This window comes from Trichomycterus rosablanca, chromosome 16 (assembly GCF_030014385.1).
Source record: "Trichomycterus rosablanca isolate fTriRos1 chromosome 16, fTriRos1.hap1, whole genome shotgun sequence".
NCBI classification, from domain to species: Eukaryota; Metazoa; Chordata; class Actinopteri; order Siluriformes; family Trichomycteridae; genus Trichomycterus; species Trichomycterus rosablanca.
Window position 1 is genome coordinate 23,215,220 of NC_086003.1, and position 27,745 is coordinate 23,242,964.

Here is a 27,745-nt window from a genome sequence, read left to right on the forward strand (position 1 = left end):
GAGCCCTGAGCTTCACCTCGATCAGTGTTATGTCGTGTGCTGTTTCCTGCCGGTTGTGAAATAGTCGTTGCATTTCCTGTTGTTAACCAAAGGGTTACCACCTTTCACGGCCCTCAAAACAACTTCCTCAAAACAAGCACTGGTGGTGATAGCGGGAGTTCAGTGGAAGAAAATGTGGGCACAACTGTACCCATTACGCCAAATGTAGTCCAGTGTTACAAGTTAGAAGTCTAACAGAACTAACAAGTACAGAAAGATATTGTATATTTGTATACAGACAATGTCGTACAGTTTTGCTGATGTTGTTTAGGACACAGTGTGGTGAAATTTGAATACATGGCTGAATAATGGATACATTGTTTTACAAAGCTGAATGTTGGGACAGTATGCAAAATGCAAATGAAAACAGGGAGCAATCATTTATGAATCTTGTAACCTGTATTTAAACAAAACGTAAAAATATTAGTACAATTAATCCTTTTGTTATTAATGTTTTTGTCAATACATGCTGTTTCTTCAATTGATGCAGAAACAAATGTACAAAAAGACTCCTACACCAGCGGTTAAGATACAGGACTAGTAATCAGAAGGTTGCTGGTTCAAGCCCCGCATCAGCCAGCTTGCCACTTTTGGGCCGTTGAGCAAGGCCCTTAACCCTCAATTGCTTGTGATGTATACTGTCTCAATTGTAAGTCGCTTTGGATAAAGGCGTCTGCTAAATGCTGAAAATGTAAATGTGGGTTCATATGGAGATCCATATTGTGCACAAAGAGTCTCTGCACTGATCTCCATTATCCCCCGTCTCTATGCAGGCACCATCAACCTGCCACCAGAGGTTGTGTTTGCAGCAGTTATGATGAAACCCTATGATTCTTCTTTTCCCAGGCAAGCCAGTTACAGTCCATATAGGTGCCCGGCTGGCTGATAGCAGAGCTGAGATTCAAACTTGCGATTGATTGTTATCTATCTTAAAGTTATGCAACATTTATCACAGTTACATGTTTTCAGTCTTTCAGATGAATTATTTTGAATGTATTTATTTATTTTACACATACTCTTACAAGTAACATACTTCTGTAATTCAATTTAGAGAATCATTGCAAAATGCAAATACGACCAGTTAACATTCTTATCCAAATCTAGCTCATAACCTAAAAAGTAAATAAATGAGCTTACTGAGCACTGAGCTTACTGCATCATTTACAATAATGTTAACATAATGAGTGTTGATATGTACCATATTGTTTCTATTGGGGATAAACCTCTGCTTAAAATAAGCAACTGAGTAAAACCCTGACAGAAAATGTAGTGCATGCCACTCCGTTTCCACAACCAAGCTCACAAAGAACCACATCACAGTTGGCAGGTGCTTCCTGGCCAATCTAGGAGCTGCCCCCTGCCTTTTGGTTGTCTTTGGAACCTTCTAGCTACATTATCAATGCAAACTTTTTAGGAAGACATCCACTCTAACAATTTTGCTAAGTTTCTAAATACCTCCCTCAATTAAACTATCAACAACAAAAACAGAATGATGTAATAAATCACAAACATAAAAACAATGCATTTATTGGGCCTTTATTTAAAAATTTGTATAGGGAACACCAGGGCCGGCGCTAGGGGGGGGGCTGAGGGGGGCATTGCCCCCCCAAATTGTGTCTTTGCCCGCCCAAGCACAATGCAAGCAACGGCTATTTTTAAAATTATCTCTGAACCAATCACAAAAATGCATTTTGTTTTACAGTGTGAAGATATTTCCTTGCTTATTCCTGATTGGCTCTTTGAGTCATATAAAAATCGGCAGACTGCCCCAAACAGTTCAGTTCGGCAGTATATGTTCTGTTAGTGTGAGCGAGAGGCAGGTATACTGGTAAACACTTTTTTTTACAGAATTAGTATTCTTTTGTTTTCTTTATATTTTAATTTCCCAATAATATAAATATTCTCACTCATTCCTATTTCCACGTTTGAATATTCTCAGTCTGTGTGTAGGTACATTTGTCAGCTTTGACTTAAATTTGTATTAAAGCCTTTCAAGAAATAGAGTTGTTCTATTAGTAATGGCAATTTAATTAAGGGGGCGTATTAAAATGAAATACAATTAGATAATCTTTTTTCTCCATTTACATAATCAACATGTATTTTTTAATCATTGGGTTTTAAGTTTAAGTTCGAAAACATGCATTTTTATTTCTTTACCTCATACATCACTTTAAGCCAGTATCAATAGCTTGGCTGTCATCATTCATGCACAAATCAAGCCTTGAATATATTTCTGGCTTCAAAAACATGACTATCAACATGCCCCCTCATTAGGTTTTACTGCCCCCCCAAGCAAAGCAGTCCAGAACCGGGGCTGGGGAACACACCTTTTTGCACCACACTAAATGTTATGCTGCTCGATCGCTAGGGCCAAATGAGTTCACCAAACCAATCAAATGCCTTCCACATAACTCTCAATTTTCCCCCACAATGCTAGTAGGTTGTCAGTATAAATGATTTCTACAGCATTATAATATCCCCGTTTTAGAATATTTTAATAAGATCCACTACCTATAAATAAACGCTGCTAGAGGCACTCCGATTACCCTTAAGTGCATACAGTGGAAGTAAAGCTGAGTGATGTGATATGGGTCATTACATTCAAATGACTGGTCTGAGTTCAGCTGCTGCTGTGTGTGGCCTCTAGTGGAAATGCTGTGAAAAGTAAATATCACAAACAGCTGGAGTTTTATATAAAACTTATTTATAAACACATCACATTAAATAGTATCATATAAAACATATGTTTTTTTAAATAACCAGAAAATCTGTAAGTTTTTAGATGATGTGTAGTACTTGTGTAGATGTGTAAATGAATGAATGAATGAATTGTAATCTACAATAATCTGAAATCTACAATAACCTTTTTATCCTAAACAGTATTTTTATGGGCCGTAGACCATTTAGAAACACTGGATGCAGAGCAGATGAATGCCATGTTAAGGCTGACAAACCATGGCAGGGTATCACATTAATAGCTAATGCTTTATCATTTCATTAGGAAATTATAAATGTGTTTTGTTCTATCTACACACCTTGTTTGGCTCTATCTCTGTAATACCAAAAGTACATTTTAAATAAGTGTCTTTTGGAGGTTCACTTTAATTCATTACAAACAGATGCATTTAAAAAAAAATCCATAGACCAAAAAGCTTAGTGTGTTGGCACTGATTTAGCATTTTCAACAAATGTCGGGTCAATAAATTGTTATGCTGACTAAAAAAAATCTTATCACCCAGCATTACTGTCAAGCCATAGTGGCACAGTTGAAAAAGCAGTTTCCACCCAGCTATGTGTTTGCTGATCTTGATTCTCACTCATGGTTACTGTCCATGAGATAGTAGTGATGGTAGTGGTGGTCATGTGTTATCAATTTGAATAACCTGACATGATAAAAACAGGCCTCTGGTAACACCCCACCAATACGTACATTTACTTATTTATAAAAGCTGTACACGCCGACAAGGCATAACAGTATGACCACTGACAGGTGACGTGAATAACACTGATTATCTCTTCATCACGGCACCTGTTAGGGGGTGGGATATATTAGGCAGCGAGTGAACATTTTATCCTTAAAGTTGATGTGTTAGAAGCTTGAAAGATGGGTGGGCGTAAGGATTTGAGCGAGTTTGACAAGGGCCAAATTGTGATGGCTAGACGACTGGGTCAAAGCCTCTCCATAACTGCAGCTCTTGTGGGGTGTTCTTGGTGTGCAGTGGTCAGTATATATCAAAAGAGGTCCAAGGAAGGAACAGTGGTAAACCGGCGACAGGGTCATGGGCGGCCAAGGCTCATTGATGCCCGTGGGGAGCAAAGGGCCATGTGGTCCGATCCAACAGACGAGCTACTGTAGCTCAGTTTGCTGAAGAAGTTAATACTGGTTCTGATAGAAAGGTTTTAGAATACACAGTGCATCACAGTTGCAGGGCTGTTTTGGCAGCAAAAGGGGGACCAACACAATATTAGGAAGGTAGTCATAATGTTATGCCTGATCGGCGTATATATGGGGGGCATTAATATGCAATATATGGGGGACATTAAATTACTTCGGTTTTATTTTAAACTGAAAGAATTATGAACATTAAAGCAATAAATGTCAGTGTAAGGAGTATAAATAACCAAATGTGACCTTTAATTATAAGACAGCAAACACTCATCTTAACAGCAACACTGTTTAACTTCAGCAAATGTCACAGTGAGAAAGCAGTACCTTTAAAATGGCTATTCAATTTTTAAAAAATGGGTGTGTTGGGTGTGTCTTGTATGTTTCTGGTCGCAGCCAGACCCACTACAATCGTGACCAGGACTAAGCAGTTAGTAAAAATCTAAAAAAGGAACATTCCAGAAGCAAGGTGCATGTGAAAACAGCAATGGGGACCCATCTGTATATACAAAAAGTCATGGTTTCAAATGTGATGTTTGTGTGTGTCAGGTGTTATTTTTAACCTTGTATGAACACTTATATAGACTACTGATTACTTTGTATGCAACATGTAGTGTCAAATGTAGTTTTATTACATCTTATGAAACATGTAGTGTAATCCTTTGGTAATATAATATTAATAATGATCAGTGGTGCACTATATTTCATTATCCATGTGCTTTGCAGACTATGATCCTTCTTTTTGTTTTTAATTAGTTTGCTGTTGGCACGTTTTCATTACAGTAGATTTTGGGAACAGGACCAGTGGTCGTTAATAAAGGGGTGTTGGCTTCTGACATTTAGTAAACATGCCTTCCAAATATCATGGCCTTTGGGACGAGCTACAGTGGCTATTAATGTCCCCCTTGCCTGGTTTGGTGTGACTGACAGTCAAGAAGCGAGGGCTCATGGGAAATGTAGTTCACTGGAGTGACCGTTATTGCTAGGAGCAAACATAGATATAAGGGTAGACGTATACTTACTGTAAACCTATAGTGCCCCACAGGCTTGTGGCACCATTACCCCCTAAATAAAGCTAATGTAGCGGGGAAAGGAACCTACCCCGCCTGGTTAATCCCCCCGCCTTCTAATGAATATTAATTGAGTGGTTTTAAATCAGGGAGCTGGCAGGGAAGAAGCCGCGTTGTGGTGACAGCTTCAGAGGCAGCTGCGAGCGGTTCTGTGTGGGTTCACGATATTTTGGTTCATTCACGGTCGGACATCATGTCGAAGCCTCTGTCGGACCATGAAAAAAGAAAACAGATTTCGGTAAGGGGTCTCGCCGGTGTGGAGAATGTGGCGGACCTGAAGAACAACTTCAACCGACACCTGCACTTCACTTTGGTTAAAGACCGCAATGTGTCAACCAAGCGGGATTACTACTTCGCCCTGGCAAACACAGTGAGGGATCACCTGGTGGGCAGGTGGATCCGAACCCAGCAACACTACTATGAGAAAGACCCAAAAGTAAGTGAGGTTCACCAGGTACTACTTTTAGTTCTAAGTTTATAAAGTATACATGGAATGTACCTATAATCCTTGGCCAGTTTATTCAATCCAATTTATATCTATCATAAATAAAGTGAGGTGCAGAATAATTGGCACACAATTGGTAAAGATGAGTAAATATAAAAAGCCATTGAATGTATGTACAGTGTATCACAAAAGTGAGTACACCCCTCACATTTCTGCAGATATTTAAGTATATCTTTTCATGGGACAACACTGACAAAATGACACTTTGACACAATGAAAAGTAGTCTGTGTGCAGCTTATATAACAGTGTAAATTTATTCTTCCTTCAAAATAACTCAATATACAGCCATTAATGTCTAAACCACCGGCAACAAAAGTGAGTACACCCCTTAGTGAAAGTTCCTGAAGTGTCAATATTTTGTGTGGCCACCATTATTTCCCAGAACTGCCTTAACTCTCCTGGGCATGGAGTTTACCAGAGCTTCACAGGTTGCCACTGGAATGCTTTTCCACTCCTCCATGACGACATCACGGAGCTGGCGGATATTCGAGACTTTGCGCTCCTCCACCTTCCGCTTGAGGATGCCCCAAAGATGTTCTATTGGGTTTAGGTCTGGAGACATGCTTGGCCAGTCCATCACCTTTACCCTCAGCCTCTTCAATAAAGCAGTGGTCGTCTTAGAGGTGTGTTTGGGGTCATTATCATGCTGGAACACTGCCCTGCGACCCAGTTTCCGGAGGGAGGGGATCATGCTCTGCTTCAGTATTTCACAGTACATATTGGAGTTCATGTGTCCCTCAATGAAATGTAACTCCCCAACACCTGCTGCACTCATGCACCCCCAGACCATGGCATTCCCACCACCATGCTTGACTGTAGGCATGACACACTTATCTTTGTACTCCTCACCTGATTGCCGCCACACATGCTTGAGACCATCTGAACCAAACAAATTAATCTTGGTCTCATCAGACCATAGGACATGGTTCCAGTAATCCATGTCCTTTGTTGACATGTCTTCAGCAAACTGTTTGCGGGCTTTCTTGTGTAGAGACTTCAGAAGAGGCTTCCTTCAGGGGTGACGGCCATGCAGACCAATTTGATGTAGTGTGCGGCGTATGGTCTGAGCACTGACAGGCTGACCCCCCACCTTTTCAATCTCTGCAGCAATGCTGACAGCACTCCTGCGCCTATCTTTCAAAGACAGTAGTTGGATGTGACGCTGAGCACGTGCACTCAGCTTCTTTGGACGACCAACGCGAGGTCTGTTCTGAGTGGACCCTGCTCTTTTAAAACGCTGGATGATCTTGGCCACTGTGCTGCAGCTCAGTTTCAGGGTGTTGGTAATCTTCTTGTAGCCTTGGCCATCTTCATGTAGCGCAACAATTTGTCTTTTAAGATCCTCAGAGAGTTCTTTGCCATGAGGTGCCATGTTGGAACTTTCAGTGACCAGTATGAGAGAGTGTGAGAGCTGTACTACTAAATTGAACACACCTGCTCCCTATGCACACCTGAGACCTAGTAACACTAACGAGTCACATGACATTTTGGAGGGAAAATGACAAGCAGTGCTCAATTTGGACATTTAGGGGTGTAGTCTCTTAGGGGTGTACTCACTTTTGTTGCCGGTGGTTTAGACATTAATGGCTGTATATTGAGTTATTTTGAGGGAAGAATAAATTTACACTGTTATATAAGCTGCACACAGACTACTTTTCATTGTGTCAAAGTGTCATTTTGTCAGTGTTGTCCCATGAAAAGATATACTTAAATATCTGCAGAAATGTGAGGGGTGTACTCACTTTTGTGATACACTGTAGGTGTGTGTGTATATATATATATATATATATATATATATATATATATATATATATATACACACACACTACACACACACACACATATATATATATATATATATATATATATATATACAGTGTATATATATACAGTATATACACACACACACACATATACATATATATATATATATATACATGATAATAATATATATTATTGTTATATAATTTTAACTAACTACTTCATATTGCACTGGATCACACCTACACACCCACTTACACAAAAGTGAAGTTTAAAATAACCAATCCACAGTTTGCATGTTTTGGAGGAGAAAAATGAAGTACCTGAATGTATGTATGTGTGTATATATACACACATGTATATGTATGTACATTATATAATATATATATATATTATTGTTATATAATTACAACAATATATGATTATACAACTACTGAATATTGGACGGGATCTTCCTATGGAATAGAATGCCAATCAACCACAGGGCAACAATGACCTGCAAACTCATTTAAAATTTAAAATAAACAATCCAGCATTCGCATGTTTTGGAAGAGAAAAATGAAGTACCTGAATAACAAGTCAAGTCAAGTCAAGTCAACTTTATTTATATAGCGCTTTTTACAATAGACATTGTCTCAAAGCAACTTTACAAAATCCAGGACCAACAGATAACACCCACACAAACACTGGGAAAACATGCAATAAGAATTGAACCCAGGTCTTCAGAACTTAGGTTGCAGTGTGGCACCAACCCCACCAGCTGTGCCAACATGTCTTACTGTCCTTGTGTTATTTAGCTCAATTTCACATTTTAATCAAAACCACGTCACAATTGTTGGCACCCTTGCATTTAGTAAAGTACAGATTTAAAGATAAAAGTAAATAGCATTGTATAATCTTGTTCATCATATCTACTTTGTTACATACATGTAAATTAAATGTCAAAGTATAATAAGTCTAAAATGTTTAAGTGTCGGGTGGCATGGTGCCTCAGTTTAATGGGTGTCACACAGCAACTTGGCAAAGTGATCTGTCTCTAGTTGCCGCCTGCAAGCAATTCCACGTTGCAGATTGACTACTTTAAATTGCCTCTATGTGTGAATAAATAAGTAAATGTGTAAGTTGTAAGTTGTGCACTATAATTAATTAGCACCTTATCCCGGGTGTATTCCTGCATGGACTTACTGTCTCTGGGATGAGGACACCAGAACCACTGAACTCTGATTTTTGGAATTTTTTGGGATATAATTGATTTGACCTCTAAGTACTTGGAAGGTATTAAAATGGGTTAATGAATTGGCTTGAAATGTATATAGGGACCATCAGTATACTCACAGGGGTCACCCAAGTCTAAATTTGTCAGGTTCATGGTGGGTCCAGGGGTACTTGGTGTGGGACAGGAGGGACTTTTACTAGGGAGAGTTTGTAACTCACTTGGCATCTTGAATGTATGCCAGATTCTCATGGTCAGTCCAGAACACCTTATAAAAGGTGCCCAAAGGCCAGGCTTGTCACTGTGTGGTACACTTTATCAGCTCTGTTACAGTGTCACCCCAAGTATAGTGTTTTTGTAAAAACAGTCCAATCTGTTAAGTCAGCAGTGCATGATGCATGCTTGGCTTGGTCATTTTTAATTGCACATTACAGTTCCTGTACCTGCATGACACCCAAGCTGTTGCATCAACAAGAGGTGATTTTCCCTCCAACCTTCCATCCCTCAGACACTTGTGTTCATAAAGCACCCGAGCATGTCAGTGGCATTGCTGAGACTTGATCCCAGGTCTTTAAATTGGTGGGCTAGTGCATTAAACTACACATGCACCCATTCAGCTGTTGGTTTTGGTGCTGATGGGTGAGGTGAAAGCAGTCTGCAACACAACCTTCCCATCAAATGTTCTGTTCACACAAATCTAAGATTTCTTAAGGTCATACAGTCCTAATTTAGGCTACAAATGTTAACACTATCACACAATCAGCCGTAATGATTTGAATGCTTTTTTATGAAACTGCTCACACTTGTAGAAATGTGCAATTTGATCATGACATTATATTCTTTTTGGGTTGCTGGCTCAGAAATAAAAGCGTAAAATCTCAATTTAGGTGTTTATTTGCACTAATAATAAATTAAAAAAGAAATAAAAAAAACAGAAAAGTAATTTTCATGTGGATGAGTAAAAGGTTATTCCAAGAACACTTCGTTCCCTTGTGGTTGGCATCCAGTGTGTTATTAAGTACTATTAGGTTTTTTCATCTCATGGCATTTGCTAATTAGGGCATTTATTCGGATTAATGCTGCCATAATTATCCATTCCTGACCTTCTCTAGCTCTTGAGGAAAAATGTTACTTCTAGCATTCTGAAAGCTTCTGTGGCTTGTTTTTCTCTGGGGAAGCTTAAATGTTATATTTAAGACCATACTGTAGAAAATGTTACAGGTGGAACACATGTCAGATAAGCATTTTGATATGCAGATAACAGTTCAAGTATCATTTCCACCTTCAGCAATCAGGAAATCTTTAATATACATTTTACTAGTGTATACTTGTCATTCATCCTCATCTTTACTACAGAAAAAAAATCATTATAAATATTAGTTTTGTATTAATTGTGTTTTAAATCTAGTTTGCAGGGTTGCGTAAGTTCTAGTTTAAATCAAAAACATATAGTCCAAAACTATATGTTAGAAAATAATTGTGGGAGTCACACATTCACTGATTCGGGCGGCACGGTGGCTCTGGGTAACGCTGTCGCCTCACAGCAAGAAGGTCCTGGGTTCGATCCCCAAGTGTGGCGGTCTGGGTCCTTTCTGTGTGGAGTTTGCATGTTCTCCCTGTGTCTGCGTGGGTTTCCTCCGGGAGCTCCGTTTTCCTCCCACAGTCCAAAGACATGCAAGTGGTGAGTTGGAGATACAAAATTGTCCATGACTGTGTTTGATATAACCTTATGTGAACTGAATAATCTTGTGTAATGAGTAACTACCGTTCCTGTCATGAATGTAACTAAAGTGTAAAACATGACGTTAAAATCCCAATAAAACAAACAAACATTCACTGATTCCATCACACCTGACATTATAGAGCAGCCAGACCACCTTCTGCATGCCACATGGACAAAAAACATACCAAACACCTAAGAAACACCTATAATACTTGCTTGCCACTGTGCCATTTTGAGTTTCTAATTAAGATTCATGCTGATAGTGCAAAATAAAAACAGATTTACAGTACATAGCTTTTTATCCACTTGATACGAATTAAATTCATACTGGCCGTGTGTTGGTATCAGTTTACCATTCAAGCTGTTCATAATGTAGATCAAAAGTAATATTGATGAAGTGCAGTTCTTTGGGTTGCCAGTACTGGTGGGTTTATTTTTGTCTGGTTATTAAAGACAGATAATCGCAGTGTCATTCCAGCACCTCTGACCTTTCTCTGCAGCCAAGTTTAAGGTGACTGAAAGTTTAAGATATCTTTGCAGCAAATGTCAGAAGTCATTGCCTTGATGAAAGGTCACTACAGAAACATATACAAGCTGGCGGATATAAAAATCACCTCAGTTAAGTCTGATGGATATACAGTTACATTGAAAAGTTTTGCAAACTTAACCAAATTGCATATTTTTTTAATTGTTTGATTGTTTAATTTTTGAAGTGTGTTTTAAATTGTTGTGCACCAGCATCTTTTTAGCTTTAGTTTGCTTTGAAGATTTTCTGATGCACTTTACGAGTGTTTCCTGTGCCAATGGCTGCCACACAACACCAAACTATAACAGATACACTCACTTAACAGTTGGCCAGACATGTTCAACAAGTGCTGCTTGGGATAATGTGGCCAAGTAGTTCCAATGGGCACCAACATCCCACACAAGCTATTTTCAAAATGTGTTGTTTTGCAAATATTAGATGTTGACTTTTGTGAGAGGGCCACAGGTAAGGTTTCACAGGGGCATAGCCATATTGGAACAGGAAAGAGCCTTCCCTAAAATATAATTTTCATATTCATTACACCCGTTTGCAATTGTTATAGCTGAAGCACATGATTTTAATGGGGTGTCTTAATACTTTTGTCTATATAGTGTATGTACAGTAACATTTGCTGGTTAGGAAATTGAGTTTGTTTTCATCTCCTCATTTCAAAAATCAACAAAATACTTTTTTTTTGCGTACAGACACATTGTAATTTTCAATAATAAATCTGCAATCAACAACCCTTGTCTTTAGAATGACTTAGGTATTTTATGTATTTTTAATGATATAATACATCCTTTACATCCTGCAGTGCTCAAAATGTGCAAAAGTGGGTAATTAAAATGCATAATTTACTACAGTTTTACACTTTTAATGGTTAACAAATCACTGTCCGCAGTTTCACGCCTTACAGTCGATTCCTGTCAAATTCTTGTTGCCTTAGGCAACGTGGTTCTTCTTTTCCAAGGCTTCATGGTGTTACAGTCTTCCATCATTAGGCCTAGAGTCAGGTTCTCTTACTGTGACAGTGCGGGCGTATATGCAGACTTCATAACCTTTGCCGGTGACCTCAGTGTGGTTATTTTTACTCTGATCAAAATGCCAGCGTTACACAACACCGCTGACCTTCCTCTGCTCCAGCCATGCCTGTCTCAGGTCCCCTGCACCAGCTTTGATTCACAGTCCCTATCTGTGCTCACTCAACAGTTTTATACTGGTCTGTGTCTCCGAGAGGGAAGAAATTTTATCTTATGGACAACTCTAGAAACAAAATGTAATAAAAACTAATTAAACTAATAAAATAAAACAACATACAGTTGAAGTCACAAGTTTACATACACCTGTGCACCATTCAGCACACTCAGAACGTAAAAGTGCTGTTTATTGATCTGCCATGGCAGAGGGGTGTAATGAAAATCTGCCAAGCCAGAGCTAGTTTGGCAGTACAGCTGTATGTATGACACTTTGTAAACTCTACATTAACTCTGACAATGAAACTGGAAGTGACAACAGCTTTGGCACTGATTCACGGGTAAAGTTATTTCCCCTGTGAGTGCTGATGTTTATATTCCCAACACTAAGAACTTGCATTGACATGTACAACAGGATCACACTGTTTGCTTTGCAGTGCTATTTATGTTAACGTACTTGTGATAAGTATGTTGCATAATCTTTGTTCACACTGCATTTTCTTTTTCGCCACCGTCGGGCATGTGTGCGAAAGATGGTTTAAGTCAGGGTTAGACAGATTAAAACTTTTTCCTTCTTTAAAGACTCTAGATTGGATAAATGCAAGGAAGCAGCAGCACTACTTAGCAAATTATGAAATCAGTTTAAAAGGGGGCCGCTCAGGTGACGCAGCGGTAAAAACACACGCTGGAACCAGAGCTGGGATCTCGAATACATCGTATCGAATCTCAGCTCTGCCTGCCAGCTATAGGCTGAGCGGCCACATGAACAACGATTGGCCTGTTGTTCAGATATGGGTGGGATTAAGCCGAAAAAGGGTCTCTCTCGTAACTAATGCAATTACGACCTCTGCTGGCTGATTTATGGCGCCTGCACAGAGATGGGAAAAGAGTGCTGTCAGGGTGTGTCTCTCCGTACACAGTGCTGAGCTGCACTGCACTCTTCAAAGTGTAGGTGATAAGATGCATACGGCATGCTGCCCACGTGTCGGAGGGGGCGTGGGTTAGCTTCGTTCTTCTCAATCAGAGCGGGGATCAGCATTCGTGGAGATGAAGCATGACGCAATCGGGCAATTGGACGTGCTAAAAGAGAGAAAAAGGGGAGAAAATGCATAAATAAATAAAAATAGCAGAAGAAAAAAGGTTAAGGGGTGTGGGTGTGCTTGGGGCTGTGGTAGTGGTGGGGCCACTGGCCAAAAAAGTAGAGAGCCATTGCACTAATATAACTAACTAATTTTTAACTAAACCATTATCATACATTTGCAGACAGATTTTGAAAATAAAATTAGCATATCATCATTTCATTTATGTGAAATATTTAGAAAATGATGCTGTTATTTATTAATTCTGTGCAAAACACACCAGCTGAAGTAACTGCATTGCAAAAACCCACATAGTAGGTAGTAGGGTTGTGGTGGGGTAGCTAAATGGGGCCACTGATTGATTTTTTTTCCCTTTAGATGTTAAATAAATGGCCTTTTAATGTAATGTATGATAATTGTTCAGTTTTATGCTTATGAGGTTCTAGAAAATACTAAAAATGACAGAAAAACAATGCTACACTTACATATGCAGACAGAGTGGAAATTTAATGGTCCGAGTCTTTAGTTTGCATTGTCATATTTTTGGTTATTTTTAGTAGTGCCCAGTCATATTAGTGTAAAATAAAATTCAGTGCTGAGTATCCCAAATTATCAATCTTGGCTGTGTCCTAAAGCACACACTAGTGCACTACAAAGTGTGTTAAATTGGTGTATTAAACTACACACTTTGCACTAGGGCAGCACAAAGGCACAGTTGGTAAAGTGGGTGCCGAATAGCTTCAGGGTTCTGGGATCTGGGTTCAAACCGGTCACTGTCTAAGAGGAATTGGCATGTTTTTTTTCTGTGTGTGGGTTTTACCTCTGTGCTTTGCTTTGCTTTCTTTTTAACACAAAAACAGGCAGTAAATTGTTCCTATGTATAATTAAGTGAGTAAACGTGTTTCTGGGTGGTTCCAGACCCACTGCAACCCTGATTACAATAAATGGGTTGTTAAAAAGCTGTCTACCTAATGACTAATTAATTAGCTAACATTTGTCACAGGTAAACATCTGAAAATCAATAAATACAAGTGAGAATTTAATATCAAAGTCTTGATTTAATTAAGTTATTTGTTTATTAATTTCTTTTTACTAACCGTTTCACTCCGGGCAGGGTTGCAGAGGGTCTGGTGCCACCTGGAAACATTGGGTTCATGACAGTTATACACTCTGGACAGTTCGCCAAGCCCATGCAGGAAAAATAATTAAACACTACTGACTCTGGAACGAAAAATTTAGTGAACCCAATTCACTTTCACTTTGTTTTGGAAGGTGTTCTTTGCTCTAAGAAAAACCCACACAGACCCACACAGAGATGTGGACTGAAACCAGGTTGATAGGACACAGGTGCTGTGTGGCACCCACCCTCCAGCTGTGCCACTGTGCTTTTAAGTTATTTAATGGTGTCCACATATTGTGTTCATCGCTGACACTGGGTGAATGTGCTAGCTAGTTTATCACCCAGGTTCTGTGTCCAGTTTCAAGGCAGCATGTCACAGTCTAATGATTTAATGTCAATGTGTTTGGCTCAATGTAGCTTATTAAATGACTGTACTAAATACATCATGCTCCTCTGACATTGAAAACGAAGAAGAATTTTGAGCTGTCTTGACAAATTTGACTCAAAAGCCTTTATTAGGGCCGCTCAGGTGGTGCAGCGGTAAAAACACGCTGGAACCAGAGCTGGGATCTTGAATACATCGTATCAAGTCTCAGCTCTGCCTGACGGCTGGGCTGAGCAACCACATGAACAACGATTGGCCTATTGTTCAGATAAAAGTGGGATTAAGCCGGATAGGGTCTCTCTCAAAACTAATGCAATTACGACCTCTGCTGGCTGATTGATGGCGCCTGCACAGAGATGGGAAAAGAGTGCATTGATCAGGGTGTGTCTCTCTGTACACCGTGCTGATCCGCATTGCACTTGTCAAAGTGTAGGTGACAAGATGCATACAGCATGCTGTCCACATGTCTGAGGGGGCGTGGGTTAGCTTCGTTCTCCTCAATCAGAGAGGGGATCGGCATTGGTGGAGAGGAAGCATGACGCAATCGGACAACTGGAAGCGCTAAAAGGGATACAAAGGGGAGAAAATGCATAAATTGACTGGTGCCAATTGTTAAGGAATGATGCCTATACCATAACCCCTCAGAAGTCTGTACCCTCAGTATTAACATGCTTTCAACATGATTAAAGCCAAAATACTCAATTGCTAATACTAAATGTAATGATTTAAAAATTTTTTGGATTTGTTAGTAAATGCATTGGCTGTTACTTGTACAAAGTAGCTCAAGAGTAAAAAGCCAAATGTATATCGGTTGTTCCCTTTAAAAATAGGTGTTGCATTTGGCTCCTTGAGGAGCTGATTACTTTTTCTGGAACAACCCTATTAATGGTGCTGTGGGCAGCCCCAGTTCAAAATGGACAGCATCATTCTGAAGTGATCATTACAACGACCTAACCGAAGATTACATTCTCAGCAGTGAGACTTCAAAGGAGCTCTGCTTTAATGTGGCTTGAAAATGAGCCATTTAAAATGAACTTCAAACACCATTTATGGGGGTAAATGTAATTATGTATAAATATAAACCTGGTATTTAATACCTGAGCTTCATTTTTGATCTGGTTCATTTTCAAAGCAAAGAATTTGGGCAGCTTAAAACCTGAACAGTAAATCATTAGTTTTCTTGTAGAATTGACATACACTGTATAACCAAAAGTATTTGGACACCTGACCATGAGCTTGCTTGACATCCCATTTCATAAACAGCTAATTCAACAGCCACTCTTCTGAAAAGGCTTCTCCCACACACAAGTATGCCTGTGGGAATTTGTGTCCATTCAGTCAAACCAGCACTTGTATGGCTGGGCACTGCTGTCGGTCCAGAAAGCCTCAATTAATGTTCCACTGAGGTCAGGGCTATGTGCAGGACACTGAAGTTTCTTTAAACCGAGTTTTACTTCATGTCTTTATAGACCTTGCTTTTTGCAAAGGGGACAGTCGTGCTGGAAGAGAAAAAAACCTTCTCTTAAATGTTACTGCAAAGTCTGAGGCATATATACATATATTATATATAATTTCCTTTATATGATCGATTTATTACACCTGTTAGCAATTGGTGTTGCTAAAACGACATGAATTATTCTGTTTAATGAACATGAACTCATGAATTATTCTGTGTCCCAAAACTTTTGTCCATATAGTGTATAAGGGGGTATGAGGTGGCATTACAAAAAGATGTGAATAACACCAAGAGAATTACTCACCCACCACCGTATGAAAAGCAGATAATTGTTCTTAAATTTTTGCTCTGTTCTCTGTATGTAGCGTGTGTACTACATCTCTTTGGAGTTCTACATGGGACGTACTCTGCAGAACACCATGGTGAACCTGGGCTTGGAGAACGCCTGTGATGAGGCTGTGTACCAGGTACATTCCAAGAAACATCCAAATTACTTTCAGAGTACAGTGTACATATACAGTGTGTATGTTTGCTGGTTGATCTTTTAAAATCAGTGACAATTCTGTGCTTGTGTTAGCTGGGTCTGGACATGGAGGAGCTGGAGGACATTGAGGAAGACGCTGGACTGGGTAATGGCGGACTGGGCCGTCTGGCAGGTATGTGCCATGCTTTTCTTTCACTTTAAATTGCTAATTCCCCCTTTGTCACAATTATTAAAATGAATATAAATTGGACCCTCCAGTTTTGATTAAATAATTTAAAACGATGGGCCAATTTTAAGGAAATAGATTACACTTCTAATGACACTTACCAGTAATGGTTCAATTTAGACTAAAATTCATCTTGAAAATGGTGCCAAGATAAAAAGCGTGACCTGCTTAATCGTCTCCTTTTTTTCTTGTATCTCTGCCCTGCTGCTCTCCTCCTCTGTGCCAGCCTGCTTCCTGGACTCTATGGCTACTCTTGGTTTGGCTAGCTATGGTTATGGCATTCGCTATGAGTTTGGCATCTTCAACCAAAAAATGGTTAACGGCTGGCAGGTAAGTTACAAACAAATGTTTTTATGGGATTGTTCAACCATATACACTATATAGCTAAAGTTGTGTAGACCCCTGACCGTGAGCTTGCTGGACATTTCTTTCCAAAACTGTGACCATTAATGTGAAGTTGCCTCTTGTTTTGTTACTTTAACAATAATCACTTTTCTGAAAAGGTGTTTTGAAAACATATTGGAACGTGTCTGGAATTTGTGCCCATTTGGTTAAATAAGCATTTGTGAGTAATAATAATATGTATTTTTATTAATGATTAAAACATTTCAATACATTGTTGAAAATTACTACTGCCATTACCACTGTAATAATAATAACAATATTAATAATAATAATAATAAGAAGAAGAATGGGCACTCGGGTGGCGTAGCACCACTATTGCTGTTAGCCGGCCAGGCATCCACACAGACATGTCTTAATATCTTACTTTAAGTTTTTTTTTAAATAATAATACATTATACATAATACAGCAGAGGTCGTAATTGCACCAGTCTGACAGAGAGAGACCCCTATCCGGCTTAGTCCCGCCCATCTGAACAACAGGCCAATCATTGTTCATGTGGCCGCTCAGCCAGCAAGGCAGAGCTGAGATTCGATACGATGTATTCGAGATTCCAGCTCTGGTTGCAGTGGTATCTTTATCGCTGCGCCACCTGAGTGGCCACCTGGTCAAACTTTAACTTGGTTAGCTTTGTATATTTGTACAGATAATGAAGGATGCATGATGAAGTAGAAAGGGCCTTTCCCAAACACTTGCCACAAAGTTTATTATTTAAACCTAATTTTATTATTATAACTGATTTTATACATCTGTTAGCAGTGGGTAAGGCTGGAACACTCTTGTAATAAGAAGGTAGTTTCCATACTTTCAGCCATATAGTGTGTGTGTCTGTTTTTTTTTAGCTTTATTTACTTACATTTATAGTCTTTGAACTGCATTTATTTACTGGAAAGTTTTTATCATGTTTAAGATTGTAAACTGTGTTTTCTTTCCTGGAAATGTCATCAGGTTCATCTTATATTTGCAGACTAGACATATAGACATATGTTGCGATGAAAACAGCAGATGTTGGCAGTAGGCAGGATGTAAAACCTTTCAGCTGAGTTCCACTCTGAACAGTTTTACCTTACATTTAAACATCTGCATTGGATTGTTAGATTCTGGAGAGTTGTGTAGGTCAGGAGTGTTTATACCAACAAAACAGGAGTGTTTGAAGATGAAGACAAGCTGGTCTTTTGTGGATAAGACCATTTTGTCAGAATTGGCATACCCCTTTGTTATAAGCAAAATATTATTAACATTTAATAAAATTGATTTTCTTTTCATAACTAAGGACCATTTTATATTTTGGCCAGTGTGCGTGTAATTTTTGTCAACCAAATTCACATGATTTGACTTTTTAAAACCTGGTGGATAAGAAAATTGACTAGTAATTAGCAGGTTGCTGGTTTAAATCCAACCACTGCCAAGTTGCCATTTTCAGACCCTTAAACAATGCACCCTAACCCTCAGTTGCTGGCATCGTATTTAGTCGCAACTGTAAGTCGTTTTGAATAAAAGCGTCTGCTAAGTGCTGTATGCAAATACAAGACTCAAACCAAACTATAGTGTCGAACATTCAACCTGGCAACCCTATGTTAAGGAGACTACAGGTGCAAAATAAAATTTTTAAAATCTGAGATATTTTTCATTATAACACATTTTAAAAACACTCGTGTTAATAACTGACAGATGGAAGAAGCTGATGATTGGCTGCGCTATGGCAACCCCTGGGAGAAGGCCCGTCCCGAGTACATGCGCCCTGTGCACTTTTTTGGCAGGACAGAGCACCATCCAGATGGAGTGAAGTGGGTGGATACTCAGGTAAGCAGAGGGCGTTGAGACTGGCTGTGTTAGGGGTGAGTTGAAGACCATGTGCTATAAAGAGAACTGATTCGTTTGCTGGACTGACAGGTGGTGTTGGCTCTACCATATGATGTTCCTGTACCTGGCTACCGAAACAACGTGGTAAACACAATGAGACTGTGGTCAGCCAAGGCTCCATGCGAGTTCAACCTGAAAGATTGTAAGTCAGACAGATTTATGCTCTAACACACACCATGTCTGCCGCTCGGGAAGAGACGGAATCGATCACCTTATTATCTTTGTCTTGGTTTTAGTCAATGTCGGAGGCTACATTCAGGCTGTGCTGGATCGCAACTTGGCAGAGAACATCTCTCGAGTGCTGTATCCCAACGACAATGTCAGTAAATCCTTCTCTCTCTCTCTCTCTCTCTCTCTCTGTTTTAGCTCATTTGTCTAGCCTCAGTATAGGCGCTCGGGTGGCTCACCAGTCTATTATGATATCCCACCCGATTCAGACCCAGATCTCAGAGGTGCTATTGAGTGGTTGGGTGTCTGAATGATTGGCTATGTCTGAAAAGGGAAGGATGGCCGAAGCCCTGCAGTGGAGTGACGCCCTGTCCAGGGTTCTTCTGCCTTGTGCTCAGTGTTTCCCAGTGAAACCAAACCCATCTCAACCCTGACTAGGATGAAGCAGTTGATATAAATTAAATTAAATCTGATTTAAGTTTTTTAATAATTACACATTTAATCACATATTAAAATAATATATTAATAAGGATTTATTTGTACTGGTAAACAACATGAAAATAAACTACCACACTAATTAACTACCATTTTATATTGGTATTATTATTACCATTATTATAGTGTTTATTTATTATTATTGTTGCTATTATTTTTATTCATGTCTATAGCACCTTGTGCCACTTTCCAGGTTAAAAAGAATCTAGAAAGCATGAAGTACAGAGTCATTAACGTTCATGTATGTTTTTTGAACAGTTTTTTGAGGGGAAGGAGCTGCGTCTGAAGCAGGAGTACTTTGTGGTGGCTGCCACGCTCCAGGACATCATCCGCCGCTTCAAGGCTTCCAAGTTTGGGTCCAGGGAGATCGTACGCACTGACTTCACCGCTCTACCTGATAAGGTGAGTTAGATTAATGACCTCTATCCTCCACCACCTTGCTCTGCTGATTAGCTTTATAACAAACAAAAAATCTATTATTTCTCATTTGCGTCAGCTGCTTTACACTGTTCATATCTGGTACTTGTGTGCCCTCAGGTGGCCATCCAGCTGAACGACACTCATCCAGCTCTTGCCATTCCGGAGCTCATGAGGGTGCTGGTGGATGACGAGAAGCTGCCATGGGATAAGGTAGGAGAACTCAGTAGGGGAACCGGTTGTTATTGACCTTTCAGTCTTAATTATAAAGAATGTTAACACACTACTGCTGAGACCAGAGGTGCTGTCAGCCGGTCAAGCGTCTGCACAACTGTGATTGGCTAATGGGGAAGGGGGGTTGGTGGTGAAACAGCTTAGCCATTAGGAGGTGCACCTGTCAGCGTGCTCCTATTGTCGGTTCCAGGTCAGAATAAAATTAGGAGGAGCACCCAGTGTAAAAACTGTGCTAAATCAGGTATGCAGACCAGATCTGCTGTGGGAGCAGCCAAAAAAGTAAGGTTATGAAATAGCCATAGAAATATGTGGGGGCCTTTCCTAATTGTTGAGTTCAGATGTTTCAGCCTCACCTATTGCTAACAGGTATATAACCAAAGTAATGAGCTTGCTTAAGTTTGGTGTTTAGATCCTTACCAAACCCCACTGATGACTGAATTTGGGAGGAACTGGAACACTGGGTATTTTTAATTGTGCTGTATTGTGCTGTAGTTCATTAGTGCCATGCGTTGTGTTATATTTAGGCCTGGGATATCACTGTGAGAACGTGTGCTTACACCAACCACACCGTGCTGCCTGAAGCTCTGGAGCGCTGGCCTATTGACCTGTTTCATAATCTGCTACCACGCCACCTGGAGATCATTTATGAGATCAACCGCCGCCATATGGAGGTCAGACACGGAATCACATTATTGTGGTTTGCTGCAGTTGGAACTGATACATATCCTAATGAGCTCCTATATATGTTGTGTGTGTGTTTTTGTACAGCGTGTTGCTTCTCTGTTCCCTGGTGATATGGACCGTCTGTGCCGCATGTCCTTAATTGAGGAGGGAGGAATTAAGAGGGTCAACATGGCACACATGTGTATCGTTGGCGCCCATGCAGTAAACGGCGTAGCTCAGATTCACTCAGACATTCTTAAAGCTACAGTGTATGTATGATTCAAACAGGCAATATGTATGTACCACATAGAATATATGGCCAAATGTACATGGACACTCCTAATTATTATTAAAGCATAGATCTATATAAATTGAAGACTGTCCACAAACAAGTTGGTGTAGAGAATATCCAGTGGACAGTACAGAGCCCTGACATCAACCCTATTAAACACCTTTGGGATTAATTGAAATGTCGATTTTAGGCAAGGCCTCATCCAACATCAATGTCTAACCTCACAAATACTCTTGGGACAGAATCCCCCCCAAATTCCTGCAGACACACTTTAAATGGTCCATGGAATAAGATAAGATATTTGTCATATATTCAAATACAGTTGTACAGTACAATGAAATTCTTTCTTCACATATCCCAGCTTGTTTGGAAGCTGGGGTCAGAGCGCAGGGTCAGCCATCGTACGGCGCCCCGGAGCAGACAGGGTTAAGGGCCGTGCTCAAGGACCCAACAGTGGCTGCATAGCAGAGCCTTGATTTGAACCGGAATCGTCCGGTTGATAGCCCAAAGCTCTACTCACTAGGCTACCACTGTCCCTAAGGGTGTCCAGCTAGCTCATGGTCAGGTGTCCACATACTTTTGGTCATATGATGTATGGTTTATATACATTTACATTGTGGAATGTCTAAACAGGTTCAAGGACTTCTATGAGATGGATCCACACAAGTTCCAGAACAAAACCAATGGTATCACCCCACGCCGCTGGCTTGTTATGTGCAACCCTGGTCTGGCTGAGGTCATTGCAGAGGTAAGTGCACATAGGAATAGTTCAGTGACATGTGAAACGTACACCATTTTATATTAACACTACATGTAGTCTACATTAGCTCATATGCATTTGGGGTCCAATGCTTGATTCTTCACTCCTCCAAACATATCAGATGAAATTTATGTAAAGATCAACAATGAAGGTTAATGCTAGATGGGTGGGTTTGATCCTAAGAGGGCACAGGGGCTAATATCGGTAGTGCCTGTTAGTGGTAGCCTCAGGAACCGACATAACTTTTGGCAGCAAGTATAGCTGCAAGTCTTTGCACACCTTATTTCATTTATCATGACAGATCCTCTCAAGCTTGTCAGATTGAATGGCAAGTATCTGCCATCCTCAGATGTTTGATGGGCTTTAATCTGGGCTTTGGTTTCTTTTAATCACTCAAGGACATTCAGAGACTTGTCATTGTCATGTTAAAAGTGTTACCCCAGTCTGAGTCTACAAGGATGTTCCCGTATTTTGCTGCATTTTTTCATCCCTCAACTCTCACCAGTGGTTGACCATTTTCATTAATAGTTACCTGTCAGGCTGCCTTGGTTCCATCCAAAAAGAAACAGCTGACAGACTCTATACATTGTTTTACTGATCTGAAGTTTTACTGATCTGTTTTGACCTGTTTAACAATTACGAACTAACTATTATTATAATTTAACTAAGAATGTTATTAACCTAGTCTACTGTTTGGATTTGTGTATAATGTATAATTGTAAGTTAACCATTAAACTTATGACAGCAAATTCAATTTGATCTTTTTTATTGCTTTGTATGTACTTTTCTATTCTTTTTAAATAGTTCTATGTGTTTATGTTTTTAGAAAATAGGAGAGGACTTCATCAAAGACCTGAGTCAGCTGAGAAAGCTGGAAAACTTTGTTAATGATGAAGCTTTCATTCGCGACATCGCCAAAGTCAAACAGGTGAGAACGTTGGCAGCCTGTAATCACAGTTTTAATCCAGTTTTAATTTAGCAGACTTCCAATGTATAATATCTTTGCACTGAAGATTATTTTATATTAATATTTAATTAAGGCCCTGGTAAAAGATTTTCTAGATATTATGTCTGAATGTAAATGCATGAACAGTGTAACTTACCTCTGGGCCAACTGGGCGTCCAATATTTTTTTACTTTATTCACACTTTAATCCATTTAAAAAGTATTTAAATATTTTCATTAAGAGAATCCATTCAATACTTTGTTTTTTGTTTACTATTATGGTCAAGAGATGAATTTTAGGCTGCTCTGTTTTCACTGTTGTAGGAAAACAAGCTGAAGTTCGCCACTCACCTGGAGGAGCACTACAAGGTGAAAATCAATCCCAATTCCATGTTTGACATCCAGGTCAAACGAATTCATGAGTACAAGAGACAGCTGCTCAACTGCCTGCACATCATCACTTATTACAACCGTAAGTGATTCTTTTCCATCACGTACTTATCCTCACATTCTTCCATAAATCATCAGCACATGTGGCATGTCTTGTAAATCTGTTTAAGGCATCAAGAAGGATCCCAAGAAGCAGTGGACTCCCAGAACTATAATGATTGGAGGAAAGGTAAGCCTTAGCATTAGCGGTACAGCTGTAATAGAGGTGTAGTACATCTGAATCATGTTCATTTTATACTTGTGGTTACAACCAGTGGGCAGGCCTTAACCCTAGTAGCCAGACGATGTAAAATTCTTTTCTGTGTGATGTGTTATAGTGGATCATTCTGTACTACCATGTCATGTGACCTGACCTCTCAAATGCTTTTTGGCTGAAAGGTTACAAATTTTCATGACGAAACCTTTCCAAAAGAAGAGAGGCTGTGATAGCTGCAAACAGAGCTACTTTTATGCATGACTATGGTTCTGGAATAGATAGTCCACATACTTTTGACCACATTGTGTATTTATGACACTTCATCAGCTCAGAATTCTATTAAAGAAGCTATTATAAATGGCTGGCAGGAAATTACAGTTTCTTTATTTTATAGACACACTAAATTGTGGTCAAGTCTGTTGCTCTTTTAAGCAAGTGGTGATGTTTATAGTAGTCAGTCCCTGGCCCACATGTTGTTCTGCATTTCGTACCATGTTCATTATGGCATGTTTTTATCCCACTGTAATGTTTTTATACATTTCAATAACCTGAATGATTGTAAACTCATAGTTGGTCATAGTAATAGCAGATTCATCATAGTTTGTCATAGATTGATCATGTGCGTGCCCTTCCAGGCTGCTCCAGGCTACCACACAGCAAAGATGATCATTCGTCTGATCACAGCCATCGGTGAAGTGGTGAACAAAGACCCAGTGGTGGGCGACCGGCTCAAGGTCATTTTCCTGGAGAATTACAGAGTCACCTTAGCTGAAAAAGGTGCTTTGATCCCTGATCTCATCATGCAATTGTTTTCCTATCTTATTTGTTTACGCATAGAAAAAATATTGACCTATCATCTGTTTCCTACTTTTTTGTCCTGTAGCAATTCCTGCCGCCGACCTGTCTGAGCAAATCTCGACAGCTGGAACAGAAGCTTCTGGAACTGGTAACATGAAGTTCATGCTGAATGGTGCGCTGACTATCGGCACCATGGATGGAGCCAATGTGGAGATGGCCGAGGAGGCTGGAGAGGAGAACCTGTTCATCTTTGGCATGAGAGTGGAGGATGTAGAGGCCATGGACAGGAAGGGGTGAGAGGATTATTCTAATATTCTTATCTAAATATGCATCATTCTTGACATTTAGCTATTTGCTTGTGTGCATACATTTGCTTGTGAGCAACATTGTTAACACTTATCTACACACCTTTTGTGCACCTGAAGGATTAAAGGCAGTTTCTAATAGGGCAGATCAAAGTACCTGGCTGGCAAGATTCTATGTCAACCTATAAAATGGGCTGTGACCCAAACCCCATACTATTTCACACATACAGTCCCCCTTCTAACGTTCTCTATTTTTGCATACTTATCCAACTCAATGGTTTTAGACTCTCATGCAGAATGGTTGTGCCACCTTCATTTTGTGACAAGATCCAAACTGCTACTAGCTTAAGGCAGCCAGATTTTTAGTCCCTTTGAAGTCCCTGTATGTGATTCAATAGCTCCTTTTCTGTTCTGTTTATCTTGTAAATTGCTCAGTGGTCATCATCTTTCTCCATAAGATGCAGCAATTTTCTGATGTACTTGTTCTCAAAAGCCTGATTGTGGCTTTCTTCCTCTTTCTTAAGTGTCCAGACTTTACAACAATAAGGATTAAGCTAAATAACTAAGAAAATTCGACCGGTGTTATCTGTGAAAATTCTAAATTTAAATATTAAATATTCCCCACAGGTACAATGCATCTGAATACTATGACCGTATACCAGAGCTGAAGCAGGCCATGGACCAGATCGCAGGAGGATTCTTCAGCCCCAAGCAGCCTGACCTTTTTAAGGGCATTGTTAACATGCTCATGCACCATGACAGGTATTCACAAATATTTCTTTTATACCGTACTGCTGCTGTGGTGAGGCAGAGCTCATTTAAATGTCCAGGTGATCGTACTAACCAGATTAAGCTAGAAATTGGACTAAGGTTGCCAGTGATGCTGAATCTTTAAAACATGAATTTTAGAACTTATAAATCAATAGTGGTCTTAGATTTTTGGCGTGCACTCTGTAACTATGCCTTATAATCCACTGGTACTATTTGTTAGAGCTGTGTTAAAGAAAATATTGAAACATTTTCGACCAATCAGAATTGAGAATTCAACAGCACTGTTTTATGAGTTCCTTAAAACATCTTGCCTCTGATTTTGTACTTATTTCTACTCTCTTTCTGATCAAACCTCATCCAGATTTAAAGTGTTTGCAGATTATGAGGACTACATCCAGTGTCAAGAAAAAGTAAACTCCCTTTACAAGGCAAGTGAAATTACTTAAGTGACTCCTAGTTGAAGTCTGGATCATTGTCCGTATAAACGTTTAATCTCTATTATTATTATTATTTCCTCAAACAGAAACCTAAGGAATGGACCAAGAAGGTGATCTTAAACATCGCTGGTTCTGGCAAGTTCTCCAGTGATCGCACTATTGCGCAGTATGCTCGTGAGATTTGGGGTGTAGAGCCCAGTCTGGAGAAGATCCCAGCCCCTAATGACCCGTAATAAACCTCACTTTGACCCTGACCCAACACCAGGAGTTATGAAGCCCTAGATTTGGTTTAGGATGAATTTGGTGATGTTTGTCTGTTTATTAATGTTGTTTACACTGATCAGCCATAACATTAAAACCACCTCATTGTTTCTACACTCACTGTCCATCAGCTCCACTTACCATATAGAAGCACTTTGAAATTCTACAATTACTGACTGTAGTCCATCTGGTTTTCTGCATGCTTTGTTAGCCCCCTTTCACCCTGTTCTTCAGTGGTCAGGACCCCCACAGGACCACCACAGATCTGGTATTATTTAGGTGGTGGATGATTTTCAGCACTGCAGTGACAATGACATGGTGGTGGTGTGTTACTGTGTGTTGTGCTGGTATGAGTGGATTAGACACAGCAGCACTGCTGGAGTTTTTAAATACCTTGTCCACTCACTGTTTATTGTCATAAACCCTCTCCCCTCACAAACATACACATGCTTTCTACAAAGGCATCAACTTGTTACAAAAAGTTTAAGTATTCAGGCCTTTCAAATTAGCAGAAAACTCTATGATGCAACTTTTTACAAACTGACAATGAAAGTCTAGTTATACATAATGTAACAGAGAAGAGACGAGAACAGTTTGTGTGGTGGTAGTATGTCAAATATTTTATAGCTCTCAAAATGATTGTATTCACAAATTTGAGATTTGAAAAAGATAAATTTGAGATTTATTTCAGAATACTGGGATTTTAGCTCCAAATGTGTCTACAGTTTTAACATTAAAAATAATGTATTTAATGCTGCACCCAGGTGGCGCAACGGGATATTCCCCTAGCACACCAGCACCGAGGTTCTGAACTCCTCTGTTCGAAACTCGGTGTTGCCACCGGTCAGCTGGGCGCCATCTGGCGGGCATAATTGGCAGTGCCTGCAGCAGATACTAATTGGCCACCGTATCTGCAGGGTGGGGACCGGGGTCATACGCTGTCATACGCTGTGTAAGGACCCTGATTGGCGGAAGAGACGCCTGTGCAGAATGCAGGGGCGAGAAGAGCAGGGCTGTACAGGTGTCGGAGGTGCAGCGACGTGCTCTCTCTGGATGCAATCTGGTATCTTTGAGCAGCGGAAGACAAAAATTTAGTGCGCTAAATCGGGAGGAAAATGGGGAGAAAATGCAAGAAAAAAAATAAATAATGTATTTAATTTAAAAAAAAATAGCACATTATATAGCCTTAACACTTTTAATTTATATTCTGAAATTCTGACCTATTTATGTACTTATTCAATTACATTTAAATTCAAAATACTGACAGTAAGAATTTTTATAATGTTTGATTTGGGGTTCAAATTAAAAAATTTATAATAATAATAATATAATACATAATTATAACTTAGATTTACTTGTGTTTTTTGTAAATTGGTCCTGTTTTTCCTTTTACTTGTTTTAATTCTCCCCCTGTTCACACTCCTCTTAATTGTCAAAGTCCTTCCTGGCAATGTATTAGCCTCTCTGAACACATAAACCTCATTTAATTAAATTTCCTGTATTAATACACTCTTGGTTTTGACTCTGACTTGTATTGACTCTTGGTTATTTAACGCACTGTTAACCGTCCAGGAGAAAGTGTATTAGCAAAAGGGCTAAAGAAACACAGGCAATCTGACA

General features: G+C 39.6%; 1 protein-coding gene across 1 annotated transcript; it reads left to right on the plus strand.

Annotated features, from left to right (window-relative positions):
- Positions 1-4,947: 4,947 nt before the first annotated feature.
- Positions 4,948-27,634, plus strand: pygma (phosphorylase, glycogen, muscle A). Its single transcript, XM_063012216.1, has 20 exons — positions 4,948-5,431; positions 16,323-16,424; positions 16,535-16,613; positions 16,894-16,997; positions 18,742-18,873; positions 18,964-19,075; positions 19,170-19,252; positions 19,855-19,998; positions 20,134-20,226; positions 20,772-20,918; positions 21,016-21,179; positions 21,836-21,950; positions 22,789-22,890; positions 23,232-23,379; positions 23,468-23,526; positions 24,189-24,330; positions 24,437-24,644; positions 25,284-25,418; positions 25,789-25,855; positions 25,951-27,634. The coding sequence occupies exons 1-20, from the start codon at positions 5,189-5,191 to the stop codon at positions 26,095-26,097; spliced, it is 2,526 nt and encodes an 841-aa protein (XP_062868286.1). The 5' UTR covers positions 4,948-5,188; the 3' UTR covers positions 26,098-27,634.
- Positions 27,635-27,745: the final 111 nt, after the last annotated feature.